Source organism: Tachysurus fulvidraco, chromosome 10, assembly GCF_022655615.1.
Source record: "Tachysurus fulvidraco isolate hzauxx_2018 chromosome 10, HZAU_PFXX_2.0, whole genome shotgun sequence".
Lineage (NCBI taxonomy): Eukaryota > Metazoa > Chordata > Actinopteri > Siluriformes > Bagridae > Tachysurus > Tachysurus fulvidraco.
The window spans coordinates 3,715,141-3,735,283 of NC_062527.1; the positions used below are offsets into that span (position 1 = coordinate 3,715,141).

At 38.3% G+C, this 20,143-nt stretch overlaps 2 protein-coding genes across 2 annotated transcripts; both read left to right on the forward strand.

Moving 5' to 3' along the window:
* The first annotated feature begins 854 nt into the window (after positions 1-854).
* Positions 855-7,952, forward strand: hal (histidine ammonia-lyase). The gene is made up of 20 exons (XM_027163757.2): positions 855-1,158; positions 1,295-1,355; positions 1,527-1,554; positions 1,711-1,785; positions 2,017-2,089; positions 2,274-2,340; positions 2,441-2,478; positions 2,617-2,742; positions 2,883-3,022; positions 3,157-3,204; positions 3,553-3,700; positions 4,821-4,916; positions 4,995-5,053; positions 5,157-5,237; positions 5,345-5,410; positions 5,487-5,652; positions 5,862-5,996; positions 6,512-6,620; positions 6,742-6,811; positions 7,674-7,952. Exons 1-20 carry the CDS (start codon positions 912-914, stop codon positions 7,803-7,805), a joined length of 1,965 nt encoding a protein of 654 aa, XP_027019558.1. The 5' UTR covers positions 855-911; the 3' UTR covers positions 7,806-7,952.
* A 589-nt stretch (positions 7,953-8,541) lies between these two features.
* On the forward strand, positions 8,542-20,027 carry nox5 (NADPH oxidase, EF-hand calcium binding domain 5). The gene is made up of 17 exons (XM_027163982.2): positions 8,542-8,853; positions 9,172-9,293; positions 11,145-11,295; positions 11,533-11,743; positions 11,842-12,079; positions 12,183-12,336; positions 12,673-12,848; positions 14,037-14,219; positions 14,431-14,563; positions 14,766-14,908; positions 15,059-15,229; positions 15,400-15,444; positions 17,313-17,437; positions 17,555-17,639; positions 17,726-17,825; positions 18,310-18,476; positions 18,673-20,027. The coding sequence occupies exons 2-17, from the start codon at positions 9,174-9,176 to the stop codon at positions 18,802-18,804; spliced, it is 2,334 nt and encodes a 777-aa protein (XP_027019783.2). The 5' UTR covers positions 8,542-8,853; positions 9,172-9,173; the 3' UTR covers positions 18,805-20,027.
* The last annotated feature ends 116 nt before the right edge of the window (positions 20,028-20,143 follow it).

Genomic DNA, 20,143 nt, shown 5'->3' on the forward strand with positions numbered 1-20,143 from the left:
GTTTGGTGACTCATTAAGGTGAGAATCACATCAACTCACATGAAGCAACATTCAGTCTGTGAAGTCTGAAAAAGGTGGAAAGGGAACTCGTAGTCAGCCAAACAATTAAATCCAGTTAATTTTTCTTTGGATTGTGATTTTGACAATGCACAGAGTTGCAAAACAGCTTTATAGGAATATAAGAATTCAGAATATAAATTGTACAGATTGAAATTTAAATATATGTTTATACCAAATGAACAAGACGACATGAGGAAAAAAGCTAGAGACTGTAAAGGGAACCCATCCTTATCTGGGAGACACCAGAGAGCGTGATTATAGATCATGTCCTTTCCTAAGAAATTCTTCTCTCTTGAGTGCTACCAACACCCCAAAAAACTTTTTATTTTATCGCTGGCTACAAAATCGGATACATAATAAAATGTGCTATGGAATTGACCAGGAAATAAAAGCGTCTTTTCATCTCAAACCCAAATGTTCTCAGCCTAAGGTGACGACAAATGAATTGGCCTTGCTGTTGAAATAGTTTAAGACAGGATTGTATGTTCATATAGATATCTTTTTGGTTCTTACAAAAACATTTTTAAAATGATGTTTTTTTTATTTATTTCATTTATATATCTTTATTTTCTTAACAATATGCTGAGTTCATTCAAATGAACGATGTTTACTAAGGTTTAGGTAACGGTGTGTGTGTGTGTGTGTGTGTTGACTGATATATCTGACAAGGCTAGAGATAACATGCACAAACACAACCTAGGGTTCAACCGCCCTGCACTGAGGAGGGGTTCATTAGATGACATTTGATTGGTCTGTTGCACCTAGTGGCTTCCACCAAATGTGGTCCCACACTTATATTCTTTCAGTAGAAACTTGAGTAGACATTAAGCCTGGTAGACCAAAGTGGCACAATGCCCCGTTTCACTGTGCATGTACGAGATGAGTGGCTGACCGTGCCTTGTAAGGATACGTCCTGCTCTATACAGTGGTTAGGAGTGGAGGCTCTCAAGCGCTATGTCAAAAACAAGCCTGATAATGGAGGCTTCCCTCAGGTCAAAGATGTCTGCTTTGTAGCCAGGAGGTGCCAGGGACAAGGACTTCTGGATGCTGATGATACGATAGATGACGTATTAGAAGACAATGACTTTGTTGAGCTTGGTAATGTTCAAAATATTCTATTCGATTATGTTTTATTTTATTTGTTTTTGTAACATTTACATTTGTAACATTACATTTTGTAACAATTACATTTTCCATGATGAACTTTTAGTGACGTGTCTCTCGTTTTGTCTAGAGATAAAAGGAGACACCATGTCCTCGGATTTCATTCCTAGCCAACCTAGAACGTCATATCTGTATCCTAAAAAAAAAAAAACAATATATTGTGATGTCACTATGTGTGTTCTTCTTTTAGAAAAATACCTACATTCAGAGCATGATCACTGTAAACACTAATTCACGTGTCTGGTAAGTTTAATTAGAAACAGACTGTTTGAACATTTGCCCACCTTAACAAGGATAATCAGAACAAGAGCCTACAGAGAGCCAGAGGAGGTGAGATTTTTTCTAACCCAGCTGACAAAAAGCCTGTAATCTTTCTTGCAAATCCCTTTAAAAAGAGCCTGAATTACATTGGACTACTGATCACAAGACATTTCCTTATCATCATTTATAAACTTTTCAAAAACTGATGAGATTATCTGTGTACAGTACCTTTTCCTAGATGGCAACAATCTGAATTCCACTGATCTAGTCAACCTAGGAAGAGGACGTTACAAGATTAAGGTATCTAAATTTTGCATGAATGATGTCTCATTAATCAGTTTCATTTGCAAACAATTTACTGTATTATTCACAAGCGACACAATACTGTAATGTTAAGTATAACACTATTATTTACAAGCCTGTGCTTAAAAACCTACTTTTACTTTTACTCTTCAAAAAAATCGAAAACAAAGCAAACTTTGGATAGATATTGGTTGTTGTTGTTGTTGTTGTTGTTGTTGTTATGACCAGTTGACCTCTGAGGCTGAGAGAAAAGTGGAGCAGTCCAGAGAACTTCTGGACACCATAGTGAAAGAAAAAAAAGGTAAGCAGGTTATGCTTCATAACCTTTTATACTTGATCTGTTTGTGTCTGAAACAAATTACTCTCCTATACTGTATCATTCATATTATAAAAAGCTGCTTTATTGTTGGAAAGTTCCTAAACATTTTAACATTTGGTACGTGTAATGAATTAAACTATATCTGATTGTTTGCTGTATTCTCCAGTTGTGTATGGGATCACCACAGGATTTGGGAAGTTCGCTCGAACCGTCATCCCAATCAGCAAACTCAAGTATAATCACACTTTTGATAGTTGGCTATGGGTAAATGGGTATTAAATAAAAAATTCCAAAATTAAAGTGAATAGAAAAAATATTTTTTCTCTTTTATAGGGAACTGCAGGAGAATCTTATTCGCTCACACTCTGCAGGTGAAGTGATTTTTAGAATCTAGATATTAACCATTGATTATATTTTCAATTCATTGATTTGTGTGTGTGTGTGTGTGTGTGTGTGTGTGTGTGTGTGTGTGTGTGTGTGTGTGTGTGTGTGTGTGTGTGTGTGTGTAGGTGTGGGTAGCCCTCTGAGCCCTGAGAGGACTCGCATGTTGCTGGCCCTCAGAATAAATATCCTGGCTAAAGGATACAGTGGGATCTCTCTGGAAACCCTGCACAGTATGATACAGGCATTCAATGGTACATAAAAGCTTTTAGTAGTGTTGCACTTGGAAAGCATTGACTGATACTGATATTCTTTTCTGCCAAGAAACACAAGAACACACAGAGCCTGGTTACAGACTTCTTTGTTATCATGCTATTTCCTTTTGTCTCCTCAGCGTCCTGTTTGTCTTTCGTTCCTGAGAAAGGAACAGTGGGTGCCAGTGGAGACCTCGCTCCTCTCTCACACTTAGCTCTGGGGCTGATGGGAGAAGGGAAAATGTGGTCACCTAAGAGCGGATGGGCCGATGCAAAATATGTACGATCCTAGTACTGCGATGTTGTCTGTGCAGTGTCACAGTGATTACAAAGCCTAATGATGAAAGCATTATGAAATATATTTGCTTTCCCACACAGAAATCCTTTTAAGTCTGACCTTTGCATTGCACACAGGTTTTGGAAGCACACGGGTTAAAGCCTATATCACTGAAACCAAAAGAGGTATTACTCTAATCATTTCTGTCAGGCTTTAACCATGTTTATCTGTCTTTGTGTTGACACAGTGGTGATGGCCTCAGCTAGAAAATGTGCCCTTGACCTATCTGAAGCCAGGTTTTGTAAGACCCTTGGATTATAGAGGCTAACGTTGGGGAGGATGAAACAGAAACATAAAATCCATACACAATACTGCTTAACTGCTAAGTTGTTGAATATTAGATCATTTTAGAACTTTGTGTTGTGTTACAATTTATATGAACAAAGCTGGAAGGAAGGTGTTTCTGTCATTTAAGGTGGTTTGTATTACGGATGATACAGTTGCTTTAACATTCTACTTGTCCTGATCTGCAGGGTCTGGCTCTGATTAATGGGACGCAGATGATCACTTCACTAGGTGCAGAGGCTGTAGAGAGAGCAGAGTCCATCGCCAGACAGGCCGATATCATTGCTGCACTCACCCTAGAGGTCCTCAAGGGAACCACAAAAGCATTTGACAGTGGTGAGAAAATACTTTTCCATTCAATCACATATGTGGATAATATATATCTAGAATTGTCTGCTATCTATACACTAAGAGAAAGCAGGCTAACAGGACTGCAGTATATTTATTCAGATATACAGGAACATCAAAATTATCGGAACCCTTAAAAATATTTACAAAACACATGAAATAATTTGAGGGGGGCACGGTGGCTTAGTTGGTAGCACGTTTGCCTCACACCTCCAGGGTCGGGGTTCGATTCCCGCCTCAGCCTCGTGTGTGTGGAGTTTGCATGTTCTTTGGAAAATTGTCCATAGTGTGTGAGTGTGTGAGTGAATGAGAGAGTGTGTGTGTGTGCCCTGTGATGGGTTGGCACTCCGTCCAGGGTGTATCCTGCCTCGATGCCTGATGACGCCTGAGATAGGCACAGGCTCCCCGTGACCCGAGAAGTTCGGAAAAAGCGGTAGAAAATGAATGAATGAATGAATGAATGAAATAATTTGAGCTCAATTTGCTTAAAAATAGTGCACATGACTGGTATCCTTATAATTAATATCTGTTTAAGTCTCACAAGAAAGAAGAACTGAGCCTGTTTCTGTAATGTCTAACAAAGCTGGAGGCACGTGTAGAAGATTGTGGCCAATCTTCTACGCAAAATATATGTTTTATTCTCAGGTTCACTGTACTCATCAGTTTCAGACCATAGGTTCAAGTCCAGTGACTAAGACATATACATATTTGTGTTAAACAACAATATTCCTAAGAATTAAGGGCAAATAAAATATTAACTTTTAAAACATGCCAATTTGTTGTTTAATATAATATAATATAATATAATATAATATAATATAATATAATATAATATAATATAAAATTGTAATTTTTACAGTACTTTTTATTATTTCTATTATTGGTCATGTTTATGAAGAGTGACAATAATAGTGGATGATGCTCACATGGGAATAAAAAAATTTAAAAATTTAAAAAAGACGTGTACCATCAGGTCATAGTAGCAATAGAGAGCTCTATGCATATTAGTCATGGAGAAATGGAGAAATTCAGTGAAACTTCTCCTTAAAATATGACCTGTTTCAGCACCTGTTACAACAAAACTCCATACACACCAAACCTCTTGCAGACATCCACAGGCTGCGTCCCCACCCAGGACAGAAAGAGGTGGCCTTGCGTTTCCGTGCACTTCTGGATTCTGATCATCACCCTTCTGAGATTGCAGGTAAAATGCTTAAAAAAGTCTAACCTATTCATAAACTAATCATTTTTAGTTAAATATATTTGCTTTTTGCAATTATAGAAAGCCACAGGTTTTGCGACCGTGTCCAGGATGCCTACACCATGCGATGCTGTCCCCAGGTAAGCTCTCCGCCTTATGGTTGAAGAGACCGCTTGAGACCTCTATCATCATTTACATGGTGTTTTCTCAGCCTGAGGAATCTCCTTCTGTTTTGTCTCGCAGGTCCACGGCATTGTCAACGACACGATTGCTTTTGTGAAAAATATAATAAATACAGAAATTAATAGTGCTACAGATAATCCTGTATCCTTTCTGAATATTAGAACTATCATGTCACAATGGCATGTACTGCTACTTTTTTTTAAGTTCCTCTAAAACTGCCATCTGTTTAACCCTGATAACTAAACCAGATGGTCTTTGCTGAAAGGGGAGAGACCATTTCAGGTGGAAACTTCCATGGAGAATATCCAGCAAAGGTATCATCTGTACATGCAACATTTTAAGTCTGTGAATATACAAGAACAAACAAATAGCTGTATAATTTTATTCTAGGCACTAGATTATTTGTGTATAGGAGTTCATGAATTGGCGTCCATCAGCGAGAGGCGTATCGAGCGTCTGTGTAACCCGTCTCTCAGCGAGCTACCTGCGTTTCTGGTTAATGAAGGGGGGCTGAACTCAGGCTTTATGATTGCACACTGCACAGCAGCAGCTCTCGGTCAGTCATCCACCACCCGCTGCTCACCTCATACACCTACACATCACACCATGAGCCCCAACAGTCAAACACATGGCGTCTCTACTGTATAACAATGTGCGGTTAGGCTCAATCAAGAAATCATAGTCGAGACAGAGAATGTCTTTGAGCTCTCAGTAAAAGCTTGTTATTGAATGATTACATGCTAAAGGCCTTTTTTTTCCATACAGTGTCTGAAAATAAGGTGCTGTGCCACCCGTCTTCAGTGGACTCTCTCTCCACCAGTGCAGCCACTGAAGATCACGTGTCCATGGGAGGATGGGCTGCCAGGAAAGCTCTAAGAGTGATTGAACATGTGGAGCAAGGTATAAACAGAAAAGGAGACTTCTTATCCAAGATATAGTTTATGGGTCTACCTCAATCAGCTCTTGAGCTAGCTAGATTTTGAATATAACAGGTTTAGACACCGGTAAGGACCTTGGCTCACTACATAATAGGACATTGATAACTCAATTTCCACAACAGTCACTGAAAGAAGCCAAACATATCAAATATGGCTTAATCAAACACATTTCTGTTATGGTACTGGCTAGTTAGAGGATCATTAAACACTTGAAGATGAAGTTGGCTGAGAGTTTAGTTCGTCCACCATTTATTTGTAAGGGAGTAAAAGTTCCAGTCGTTAAAATGGCTGACTTCCAGATTGGTGCAATCACTACTGCACTAGCGAGCTAACAGTGTCTGCCCACAAGATGGTCTAATAGCTTGGTCATGTTTTTAGACACCTTGTTGCTGCTCCAAAGTGGGTTTTTTCAGCAGAGATGTTAAGTTTATGCATGTGTATCTCCTGACTGCTCCTGTGCTGGGTGTGTTTCCACAGTACTGGCTATTGAAATGCTAGCAGCTTGTCAGGGTATTGAGTTCCTCCGGCCGCTCCACACCACAACACCTTTGGAGAAGGTGAATGATCTTGTTCGCTCTTTTGTCAAGTAAGTTATGCTGCACTGTCCAAAAACACACCGTCTTCAGAAACAGCAAATTAGCTCATTGTGTAACTCTACTTATTTTATTTTCTTTGTCTCTTCTTTCACTCTTTTGTCGAATGCGCAGGCCCTGGATAAAAGACAGGTTTATGGCTGCAGACATCGAGACTGCCCATCGTCTACTCATTGAACAGAAAGTAAATCTCATTCTATTCTGTATTTGAGTCTCGTTGTTTTTCTATTGTAGGACTGTAACTCAGGATCTTTTACTACGTACAGCAAAAGCATGTGGTTCTCATGATTTATCGCATTATAACACACTCTGATAACTTTTTTCTACGTATCCTGGACCAGTTTATGCTATTCACCTTTGTAACAGTCACACTGAAGAGAATAACAGGTCTCACAATGCAAAACATGACACTTCAGACGGTGAAAAAAACTCTTGGATTTAGTCAGATTTATCTCATATTATCTCATATTTCACATTAAAACACTGGAGAAATTTTCTTATTCTATTCACAGGATTTTGCTTCTAAAACTTAAAAAGGAGTAAATTATCTTTGGTGTATAAGACTTTAAGGGGAAGTCGTGGCCTAATGGTTAGAGAGTCTGACCCCTAACCCTAAGGTTGGGGGTTTGAGTCTCGGGCCGGCCATGACTGAGGTGCCCTTGAGCAATGCACCGAACCCACCCCCCACCCCTCACCCCTCACCCCAAAACCCCCACCCCTCCAAATGCTCCTCGGCCGCCGCAGCATAAATGGCTGCCCACTGCTCCGGGTGTGTTTTCACGGTGTGTGTGTGTGTTCACTGCTGTGTGTGTGCACTTTGGATGGGTTAAATGCAGAGAACGAATTCTGAGTATGGGTCACCAAACTGTATGTCACTTCACATTATTTGTTTAACTGGGTTTACTAATCTTGTATTAAGTCAGTTGTAAATTCAATTCGTAAATTAATTTTTTTTTTATTTTTTTAATACCAAATATCTTCACAGTGTAGAAACTTGTTTCCTTTCCTTTAAAGAAATGTTATTTTTTTTCATATTCTTCTCTCAGGTCTGGAACGTGGCTAAGCCGTACATAGAGAAGTACTGCACAGAGCACTTTCCCGAATCACGCCCATCTTCCCCGACTGCATTCTCTCTGGAGTCACCACCGTCTCCACAGAAAAGAGTGCGACTGGAGTGACAGAGACGCTACACACCGAGAAAACATATGACATTAGCCATCGTTATTAACACAATGCTGATAAAAGTCTTTATGTACAAAATGTGCTGTGTATAACTGATCGTTCTGGAGTTCTGAACTGTAAACAATACACTTATTGTTTCTCAAGCTTTGTTTCTCTGTGTATGAAATAATTTGCTTATCAACACTGCGAATATTTGACCTTATGGAAACAAAAGTGTGAACTTTTGAATAAAAAAAAACGTTCGGAAGACGCGTTCGATCATCTTGCAAAAGTCGGTTGAAAGGAACAGAGAAACATGAGTGTGTAGTAGCAATGCTTTCAATTCAAAGATTTAAATTTACATAAAAGGAAGATTATAACAGATTTGAGAAGCTAATATTTTTAATCTGGGCGAGGTGCCTGGCTGAAATTGCTGCACCAACATCTGTTTCTCCACATCCTCTTCCGAGGCAGTTTGAGTATCACTCCCTCATTATAAAGAACACACATCTGTAACCGATCAGGAAGTGTCAATCAGGGAGCATTAAGCAAAACATGTTCAAACAACTAATTTATGAAGGTTTGGACATTAGATACATTTTGTTTTTAAATCTAACCTGAATTTATGTTACCCATTTGGATTACAGTGATTCCGGAAAGGTCTCAATTTGGGTTTACTCGATATATATATATATATATATATATATATATATATATATATATATATATATATATATATATATATATATATATATATATATGAAAATACTTTCATTTATTTGGTCTTTATGGTTCCTATAATTAGCAGTGATGTCATGCATGGTGTAAAAGAAAGGGGGTCGGCTATAGTGATACACACGGCGTGTCAGACACAGCTGCTCTGTTCCTATTAGGGACACCGATCAGCACAACAGTCCATCCTTCCTCATTTCAATCTCTCTCTAAAGGAAAGAACACAAGAAACAGAGGGTTATTTTAAAAAAATATATATAACAGTTTGGGTTTGTTGTTTGCATTGCTGAAAAAAACAGTACTTCATAAGGATATTGAAAAATACACAATCAAGTAAGTTTCCAAAAGAAACATTCTACTGTATGTTTTTTTTTTAGACTTTTTAGATCTCAAATGTATACTGTAATTGTTCAACAGGTCAAAATTACTATCTACAAACTGGTTTATTTAGTTTCAATTGTAATGAAATGCCTTCACAGAAATCATATCAGTATAAAAATGACTTAATGAACAATACCAAGTTTTGTGTCACATTTTTTTGTCTTCATTCCTATCAGGTATTCAAATTCTAACTATATAAATGAAGCCTATGGCATTGTGATTTACTTTTTTGCCTTTACATCCTAAGTAAAAATTCTGTTCGCTTCACAGGAATGAGCGTGGACGAGGATGCTCGTTGGCTTGAATGGGTCACCAAACAATTTGAGACGATTGCAGGAGAAGACAAGGAGATTGACTTGGATGAGTTTAAAACAGCTCTCAAAGTGAAAGAGGTGAGAGCTGATGATCTGTGGGCTAAATGGGATTTGTGCACGATCAGCGATCAGCACAATCGGTCGATCGGTTGCTCAGTTCTTTCTGTGTGGTTCATGCACAAAATTTATACGATGCTCAGTGTATGTGTTATAGACAAAAAAAAATGGAGATTGTATGTACACTTAGCTACGGCTCAGATTATACAGCACTTGAAACAGTACACCAGCTAGATATACACAGAAATATAACACAAATATGACATGTAAGGTAAGAAAATCTATAAACATTGTACATTATTATACTTCATTTGAATATATATTTTAAATTAGCTCAAATATATATATTGCCTATCTGAACAATTAGAATAGAATACAAATTAGCTAGAATACTACTTATGTAAATGGGCAATATGGGCAATATGTTCATCCCAATACAGCTACTTTTTAAGTGAATTGCATTGAATTGAACTCAGCAGGGACATACAGTACAGTATGTGTGGGTTTAGATTTGCTGTTCTCTAAGTCTATGCTAATCTATGATGTTATAGTTTTGAGCTTGGTATTCTTATTGTTTATAATATTTTCATCATCACTATAAATATAAGCTCATTTTTGTTATAAGCATGGCATATACCAATATAAAAATAAAGCCATAGCATTAAAATCAAACATTAATTTTATTTAGTTTCCCCTATGTGCCATCAGAACTTCTGACCTGAGGCATGAAGTTTTGCTGTGGTGTCTGACAAGAAGACATTAGAGCTTTAAGTCCTGTAAGCTATAACGTGGTCTCTCCATGGAGCAGACTTGTTTGTCCAGCACATTCCATTACATACATGTCCAGTACATACATTCAGTGTGGCAGGGCATTTTGTCCTGCTGAAAGAAGTCACTGCTATTAGGGAATACTGTTGCAATCAAGTGGTGTTCTTGGACAACATCAATAATTAGGTAGGTGGTACATGTTAATGTTCCAGGATCCAAGCTCCCCAGCAGATTATTATCCAGAAGATCACACTGGCTTCTTTCCAAAGTGCATCATGGTGCCAAGACACACATGCACCCATCTGCCCACATGATGTAAAGAATGTTTAATCACACTTTGATTCATTTCATGCATTATTTTGCTTCATGATCCATTTGTGATGTTCACATGTCCATAGTACGTGCTTTCAGCACTGAACAAGGTTCAGCATGGAGACTTGGACATTTTCAGCAATTTGTGTTACAGTATTCAGACTGTGGTCACTCATGTCCCTGTCACCAGTCACCAGTGGACCACTTTTGGTAGGTACTGGAAACACTGCGTACAGGAAACACACCACAAAAACCTTCTGCTTTGGAGATGCTCTGAGCCATTCGTCTAGCGATCAAAATTTAGCCCTTCTCACTTGCCCATTATTCCTGCTTCCAACACACAAACTATGAAAACCGCTGCGGAATATTACCCCCAGCCTTAACCACCCCCCCCCCCCCCTTCACCCCAGCGTTACAGTTGGCATTAGAATGAGCTAATCAAGGTTATTCACTACATCTGTCAGTGGTTTAATGTTATGGCTAAAAAGCACATGCACTGAGGTTTAACATGTCTCTCAAGCTCAAACCTTGAATTTTTGGGTAGTTCGTTTGTTTTCAGTTTTTTTTTACATAACGGTGTTTAAATTGAGATGATATACTAATGTATATTGCATTTTGAAGAATATAGTAATTATAGCAATTATTTCTAAATACTTTTTTATTTTATTACTTATAAAAACGTGTCCATAAATCCTTATAAATTGTCTTTGCTGACTTTTTTGTTTATCTCAGCTGTCATGTATTTAAAACTGAACAATACCCATTTCTTTCTCTTGGCCATTGCTTTGGCAGTCTTTTTTTGCAGAGAGGTTTTTTGCACTATTTGACTCAGATGGAAGCGGATCTATTAGCCTCGATGAGCTGCTGAAGGCTCTGGACCTCCTCATTCATGGCAACGAGACAGACAAGTTGCGATTTCTCTTTCAGGTCTACGATGTGGACGGTCAGTTACAATACAGTAATCAGACAACAGACTTCTCTCTGTGATAATGCACTTATATATACAGTAATATATATGTAGGTGTGAATTACTAAGCCCTTATGTTTTTTAAAAACTTTTTAAACCTTCTACTTTTATATGTATCTGTTTATACATACAGTACTTGTGCATCTGAATGTGTTGAATATTGTAAAAAATAATAAATAAATAAATAAATAAATAAACCTCTGGAATTTACAGGAAGCGGTTCTATAGACCCTGATGAGTTGCGAACAGTGCTGAAATCCTGTCTGAGGGAAAGTGCCATCTCTCTGCCGGAGGAGAAACTGGATGATCTGACACTGGCTCTATTTGAGTCAGCTGATAAAGATAACAGTGGCTCCATTACATTTGAGGAGCTGAAGGCAGAGCTCGAGAACTTCCCTGAAGTCATGGAGAACCTCACCATCAGGTAGATTTGGGAAATTGGTAGGTTAACCTTTTTTATTTCTTCAGAACTATTTTTTAACCATAGTGTTATTTGCACTTGTCATATCTGGATTGCCATAGTGCTGCTAACTGGTTAAAACCTCCCGATGTGGACCAAAGGAAGAGGAAGACGCCTCGCTATTTGACCCGAGCGTACTGGCATAACAACAGCCGAAAGCTGTTTTTCCTCTGCCTCTACAGCTTCATCAACATTCTCCTCTTCATCATAGCTATGCTCCAGCATGCTGCTGGTGGACCCTGCTTCATGTTGGCGAAAGGGTGCGGAATATGCCTTAACCTCAACTGCACGTTTATTATGGTGAGCCTCACACATACAGCGGGTTGTTTTCAACAAAGTCCAGTTTAGTTATCACTAAATTAGAAGGTACAGTATGTCACAGCTTAAATTTTGTTGTCTGCAGGTGCTGATGCTACGACGTTGTCTCACATGGCTGCGTGCCACCTGGCTTGCGAAGGTCTTTCCTTTGGACCAGAACATCCTTCTGCATCAGATAGTGGGTTATGCCATCTTCATCTTCACTCTGGTGCACACAATGGCACATGTCATGAACTTTGGTAATCACATTTCCTTGAGTTTATTTAATAGCTCATTGATGCTCTGTAGATGCAGATTTATACCTGTATTTATCGTTCACTCCACACGAACCAACACAATTTATATAAAATATGAGTGTCCTTTATATTTACCGATGAGAAGATACAGCACAAGCCTGAAATAATAAGTATTTATGAGGTAATTCCTAAAGAAACATCTGTAGAAATGAAGGTGTACTTTAATATGCAGCATCATCTCATGTATAATCCCATCGTCTGTTTGAAATCTATAGTAAATTCCATTATTAGACTTTTAACCCAGTAAACTGTATGTCATTTCGTATTTCCTTCCCCCAGTTTTGCTATCACAAGCTGAAAGAGGATATAGGATGTGGGAATACCTTTTCACCACACGTCCCGGTATCGGATGGGTTCAGGGTACTGCCTCTATCACTGGGGTTGTGTTGCAGGTCCTCATCTGTCTCATGGTGGTTTGTTCCAGCACATTTGTCAGACGCAGTGGTCATTTTGAGGTAAGTGACCATTATTTGGATTTCCACCAATGACCTTTCTTCTAATTCTTGGTACAATGACATTATATGATAAATGCATCCCAAATATGCCTTGGCATGTGCTTGTGAAAATGGAAGTACATTAGTCTCATCTGTTTGGGTTTTGGTGATCGTATATTTATTTATATTAAAGTTCCTTTTTTGCAGGTTTTTCTTTTTGTACATTAAAAGTGCATTTGTTGTAAGCTGCTTGAATAGCAGGTTGTGTTTCAGTACCTACAATGCATATTAGTTCCAAGTGTTCCAAAGAAATGCAGAGATTTGGCCCTGTGGGTTTGTCCCCTTGGACTGAATCACCTAGCAGTCCAGTAAACCCTTCTGAATTAAAGCACACTTAACACACAGGTCTTGTATGAACTTAATTGTAAACTGTTCCTTAATAACTTGATTAATGAATAATATATTTTTGCCAGGGAGAGCTAGACATCAACAGGACCCCAGATACACAAAAGGCATATGCAGCAGTTTTTGTCGCACATCATAGCACCATGAAGGGCCTCCGTATGGGATTCATAAACTTTATCAGCCTTTCTGGAAGTTGCAAGGTGCATCAATTTACCATGCTGAGCTGAGCATGGGATCTTACCCTTATGCTAGAGTCTCTTAAGCCCTCATAATGAGCCTTTGCAAAATGCTGACCTCTGAAAACTGCCTTTTTGCTAATGAATACATGCTTTGTTGATAAGCTTGTCTCGAATGCATTGCACCCCAGATAAATTTTGGGTAACCATGCAATCGGATCTTGGTTGAGTCCAAGGTCACATCACATGGAGTTTGTATGCTCTCTTGTACCTCACAGGTTGTCTGTGGTGTGTGTGTGCGATTCTGACTTAAGATAGACTAGCAACCTGCTCAAGGGTGTACCCTACCTTGTGCCCTGAGCCTTTTGAGATTGGCTGCTGGTTCCCATGGATGGATAGATGGATGAATGGATGGATGGATGGATGGATGGATGGATGGATGGATGGATGGATGGATGGATGGATGGATGGATGGATGGATGGATGGATGGATGAACAAATGATTAGATTTAAACCATTTTTAATGTAACCCTTTCCTGTTTTGCCTGTCATGGGCTGTATGATGCTCCTGAAATATTGACAGACAACATATTCCTTTATGACAAATATTCTTTTTGTGTATGTTTAGATATTCTACTGGTCTCATCTGTCTTATATCTGGGTCTGGGCACTGCTCATAGTCCACTGTGCTAATTTCTGGAAGTGGTTTGTGGCACCTGGTGTGATCTTCCTTGTGGAGAAGTTAGTTGGCATGGCAGTGTCTCGCATGGCAGCTCTGTATGTTGTTGAGGTCAACTTGCTGCCATCTAAGGTACTAATCTGTAAATCTAGTAAGTTTTTCTTTGAGCATTGTTTTTAAATATTAAATGTTATTTCATGTTTGGGTTTTTTTCTATGCAGTGTTAGTGTTTAAATCTATATATCAATGAACAATGAAACATATTACATATAGTCCTGACATTTCAGGGAACCATTTATAGACTGTACTGAATTGTTTTTCTACATTCTGTTGGATATTAAAGGTAACACATCTGGTGATTAAGCGCCCACCGTTCTTCCATTTTAAACCTGGTGACTATGTCTACATCAACATCCCAGTCATAGCCAAGTATGAGTGGCACCCGTTCACCATCAGCAGTGCACCAGAGCAACAAGGTACAGCCTATTGCTTATAACTACAGTATATATCCAAATACAAATTGGCAGTTCACTATAGTACAGTCATTCTCCATCACACACGTTCTTTCTGTGTTTAAGAAGCAATAAGTTAGACATACACATTGATCATGCTGAGCAAAATGGCTCTAAATATGTTATATATAAACATGAAAATCTGACAAGTTATTTATTTCCATAGATAACATGTGGCTCCACGTGCGCTCAATGGGCCAGTGGACTAATCGGCTGTTTGAGTATTTTCGACAACCTGAGGGCCAAGCCATCAGCAACAAGAGACTAACAGCCAGCCTGCGGAACAGAAGACACCATGCAAGAACCCAGGTGAGCGCATAACTTTTGAAACTAATCACACATTTAACTCACTATGCAAGTCATTCCAATGGCATCAGGCTGTTTGGTTGCCTGCATTTTACTTGAAACAGCCATCACTACCATAAACTGCCATCTCTTGTCATCCCATGCTGAATGCAGGAGGAGCTGTTTAAATCTTTGGGCTGTGGTGGAACTGTAGCATCTAATGAGGATAATGCCATTGAGCTAACTCTGTATCGCAAGAACGGAGTACGGCCCAGTTCTCAGAGACCAAACCCAGACTTCGGAGTGCAAGTAGAATTAGGAGACGGGCCTTCAGGTGCTAGAGAGGTAATTTTTATTTTAACAATACCAAACACTTGCTTACCTATTTTATAAATCTTACACCATTTTTATACAATATTTATTTCACATGTATTTTTAATGTTCTGCCCAATAAGATGTTGTTGATACGTAGCTGTTTTAGATGGTTCTGATACTGAAATTGTCCCACTTTACAGATCTCTGCAAAACTGAGCGAGAATCATCGATATTGTAACATCAAGGTGAGGAAGGATTACATGGTGGTACTTGTCTAATGCCACATGCTTTTAATTGTATTATTTATAATAGTATTAAATATGAGGGTTTTTAATATGCTAATCCATTTTGTTAATCCTTTATTAAACAATTGGTTTTCCAAACCAGTGTTAGTAAATGGTACTTCATAATAGATTTTGATGTAAATAGCAACCCACCACTGGAACTGCGTTCTGTTTTCAATGCTCATATGCTCTCACTTAGCCTTTTATTAGGAACACCTGCATATTTACTTATTCGTGTAATTATCTGATCGGCCGATCATGCAGCACGGTTGCACAGATGTACTTTATGTGGCTAAGATTAACTTATTTTTTTCTGTGTAGCTCTGCCATTGTTCTATGTAGCACCATGATCCTAGAGAAATGTTGTCTCAATTCACTATGTATAAAATGACAATAGAAGCTACTTGACTTGACTTGTCTTGTCTTGAGCAGCAATGCATAAAATAATGTAAATAATGGCCAGCAGCTTCGGATAATGTTTGCATAAACCATAAGAAAAATGGGATCTCAGTGATTTTGACTGTGGTATGATTAATAGTGCCAGACAGACTGGTCTGATTATTTCCATAACGGCTGATCTGCAAGTATATTCACACATAACAGTCTGTAGCATTTACTAAGAATGGTACAATAAATAAAAAATACTTCACTTCCTCATGGCCACAGTATACCATCTTCTAATGCCTTCTTCCATATACTCTCACTTAGCCTTTTATTAGGAACACCTGCATATTTACTTATTCGTGCAGTTATCTGATCGGCCGATCATGCAGCACGGTTGCACAGATGCACTTTATGTGGCTAAGATTAACTTATTTTTTTCTGTGTAGCTCTGCCATTGTTCTATGTAGCACCATGATCCTAGAGAAATGTTGTCTCAATTCACTATATATAAAATGACAATAGAAGCTACTTGACTTGACTTGACCTGTCTTGCAGCAATGCATAAAATAATGTAAATAATGGCCAGCAGCTTCGGGTAATGTTTGCATAAACCATAAGAAAAATGGGATCTCAGTGATTTTGACTGTGGCATGATTAATGATGCCAGACAGGCTGGTCTGATTATTTCCATAACGGCTGATCTGCAAGTATATTCACACATAACAGTCTGGAGCATTTACTAAGAATGGTACAATAAATAAAAAATACTTAAGCATTGTCACTGAACATGTGCACTTCCTCATGGCCACAGTATACCTATCTTCTAATGCCTGCTTCCAGCAGGATAATGCACTACATCACAAAGCAAAAGTCATCCCAAACTGGTTTCATGAACATGACCATGAGTCCAGTGTTCTTCAGTGGCCTTCCCAGTCACCACACCTGAATCCATTGAACACCATTGGGATGTGGTAGATCAGGAGATTCACAGCATGAAAGTTCAACTGAAAGTTCGACTACTGTACATGATGCAGTCATGTCAACATGGACCATCATCTGGTAGAATCCATGCCATGTACAATTGAGGCTGTTTTGAAAGTGAATGGAGACCCTGCACAGTATGAGTATAATGTTCCTTAAAAGTACTCAGTTATACACCTCCTTTAAGGACAAATAACACAAGGGACACATCATTACTTAACAAATGTGCTGTTAGTAGGTTGTCTTAAGCCATCACCCTGTAATAGAAGTTTTGGTTATTTCATGTAATTGCAAAAATCATTTCACAGGCTTTGAATAAAGCATTACATAAATCTTCCAATATTTCTATATAAAAATATTTGAATGCTTATGGATGTGATGTGAAAAAGAAGGTACATTTCAATTAAAGTATTATTTAAACAAATGATTATATGAATGAATCATGTGATTGTAAATTACTACAGTGTTATGTAGATGGGCCCTATGGCACACCGACCAGGCAGATCTTTACCTCAGAGCATGCTGTGCTAATTGGGGCTGGCATTGGCATCACACCCTTCGCCTCCATCTTACAAAGCATCATGTACCGGTGAGATCCTACTGTACAACCTACATACATTTTCAACACACGAATGTTCAACCAGACTTTCAACCAGAATGTACCATGGATAAAATTACACATGGAGTATTTTCTTCTCCTCTACAGTTATCGAATGAGGAAGCAGAACTGCCCGAATTGCAACTACTCCTGGTGTGAGACTATCAAAGATAATGAGATGAAGCTGAGGAAGGTAACAAATAACTGAAATGAAATTGAAAGCAAATAGAAATTGCAGCCATTGTGTCTGGATGACATTAACTTTCTGACCTTCTACAGGTGGATTTCATTTGGATAAACCGAGACCAAAAGTCCTTTGAGTGGTTCGTCAGCTTGTTGACCAAACTGGAGATGGACCAGGCTGATGAAGAACCTGAGGGTGAGAGAGATATGAGAGAGAGAGAGAGAGAGAGAGAGAGAGAGAGAGAGAGAGAGAGAGAGAGAGAGAGAGAGAGAGAGAGAGAAAGAGTACAACCTATTCATTTCGATGAAGGTTAAATTGCGTATCCTTTTTAGTCTGCATTGATTGATTGAGAGAAGCTCTTTTGACATTTGAGGCATACAATACATTGCTGTCTGTTTCCTGAATATGAACAAAACTAAGAGATTTTTAACAGTTCTGGTGTTAATTACTGCGATGATATTTATATACTGTACTTTGTAAAAAAAAAAAAAAAACTTTGGGAGTAAAAGGGGAGCTATATAAATTGATCAAACTAATAAAGGAATAAATGAAAGAATTAATTAATGAATTAATTAATATGTATCTGTGTGTGTATGTGTGTGTGTGTGTGTGTGTGTGTGTGTGTGTGTGTGTGTGTGTGTGTGTGTGTGTGTGTGTGTGTGTGTGTGTGTGTGTTAAGGTCGTTTTTTGGAGATGCACATGTACATGACATCAGCTTTGAGTAAGAATGATATGAAGGCTATCGGACTGCAGATGGCATTAGACTTGTTGGCAAAGAAAGAGAAGAGAGACTCCATCACTGGCCTGCGGACACGCACACAACCAGGCAGACCCGAGTGGGGCAAGGTTTGTAGCAAACTGCCAAAGTGAAATACTATATGTCTAAAGTACCTAATAAATAGGATGCATGAAATACTAAATCTAGTTGAATCATATGGATGCACAATACCTGTTTAATTATACTGTGTACCATGTGATAACATAGTTTTCCTCTTTTCCAGTTTGTTTTATTAAACATCTAAGGTGTGGTTTGTTTTATAAGGTGTTCCAGAAGGTGTCCGAGGAAAAGAAAGGCAAGGTCCATGTTTTCTACTGTGGCTCCTTGGCTCTTGCCAAAGTTATCAAGGCTCAGTGCGAAAAATTTGGATTTCATTTCTACAAAGAAAACTTCTGAGATAATTGTTCATGTTTCTTGGGTATTCCCTTCTACAGTTATAATCGGCTTTTTTAACATATAGCCATAGGATATTAGTCTGGGTGAGGTTTTTTTTTGTTTTTTTTATCTGTGCCACATTTCTTATTTTGTACTGTAAGATTGTCTTATCTTCATGAATGCACTTGCTTTTGCACTTTCAAACTCACATCGAATACAACACCAAATTCCACTGATGATAGCAAGATTCACATTTTACAATGTATACCACTCTTTTTCAAGTTGCAATTTGCTGCTTCTCAGAGTTAGTAATATTCATTTAAAGAGTAATAGATGAAATAGATATCGTAGCTGTACCAGGATTATGGATTGTAATTATGTCCAGTGTGTTTAGACTGTTTCTCCGATATGCATCGTGCACATATTGTGTGTGTTTTTGTGTGTGTGTGTGTGTGTGTGTGTGTGTGTGTGTGTGTGTGTGTGTGTGTGTGTGTGTGTGTGCGTGTGTGCATGTGCGTGTGTGTGTGTGCATGTGTGTGTTTACACCATAAAATACTTATAGTCAAGGTTTAATAACGGAATTTATTGCCATGTTGAACATCTTTTTGTGATTCCTTTTTCTTGCATGATTAATAAGTTACACAATCTATAAGAATGTATCTGTTGTAAGAATGTAAAACTTGTACAACTAGATGTGAAAGTGTATAGAATTATTTTAAAGCCTCAGAATATTTGCCAACTGTTAAGCCCTCAATAGTGACATTAATCATGTAATAATGTGAAACTTTTATTTGATGGTTTTAAAAGAGAGTACAGTACTCTGATTTTGTAATTTTTAATTGTCTCCATTTCCTGTGATGTATGTGGGAAGTAAGGATAAACAGGGTTCTAGGAACACTGGGCTTGGCCAGAATTCCCACTGAACTGAGGACAGCATGCATGCACACACACATTCACTCACACACTCGTTTATAATGAGGGGAAATTTAGAGACACCAAACTGAATATACAGTATGATGAATAGCTGAAAAATGTGCAAATATCCACTAACCCGAGATCAAGTCACCGCTCAGTAGAGAGCAGACCTTCTTGAGTTAAAGTGGGTGTGAGTGCTGGAAAAACACTAAAATGTGCAGGATATGGGGTCCTTCAGGAGCAGGGTTGGGAACATGTGCATTAAATTTGCTGTTGTTGTTGGAACCTGTGCATTAAAGAACTGCCTAATAAAAGGTGCCCCCTGGTGATGTAGTTTGGAACTGCAGATAATTCACATTTCAGATACCTACACATTTTGATACCAAATTTAATTTACCAAGTATTATTGTTGTTGTTTTTTAATTAACTCATTATTCAAATAAAT

Coding starts and splice junctions, on each gene's coding strand:
- hal (XM_027163757.2), top strand. CDS start 912: ATGCCCCGTTTCACTGTGCATGTACGAGATGAGTGGCTGACCGTGCCT. Junction 3,023..3,156: donor GATGGGCCGATGCAAAATAT/GTACGATCCTAG, acceptor CATTGCACACAG/GTTTTGGAAGCACACGGGTT. Junction 5,238..5,344: donor ATAGTGCTACAGATAATCCT/GTATCCTTTCTG, acceptor TAACTAAACCAG/ATGGTCTTTGCTGAAAGGGG.
- nox5 (XM_027163982.2), top strand. CDS start 9,174: ATGAGCGTGGACGAGGATGCTCGTTGGCTTGAATGGGTCACCAAACAA. Junction 14,220..14,430: donor TCAACTTGCTGCCATCTAAG/GTACTAATCTGT, acceptor TGGATATTAAAG/GTAACACATCTGGTGATTAA. Junction 17,438..17,554: donor TTACAAAGCATCATGTACCG/GTGAGATCCTAC, acceptor TCTCCTCTACAG/TTATCGAATGAGGAAGCAGA.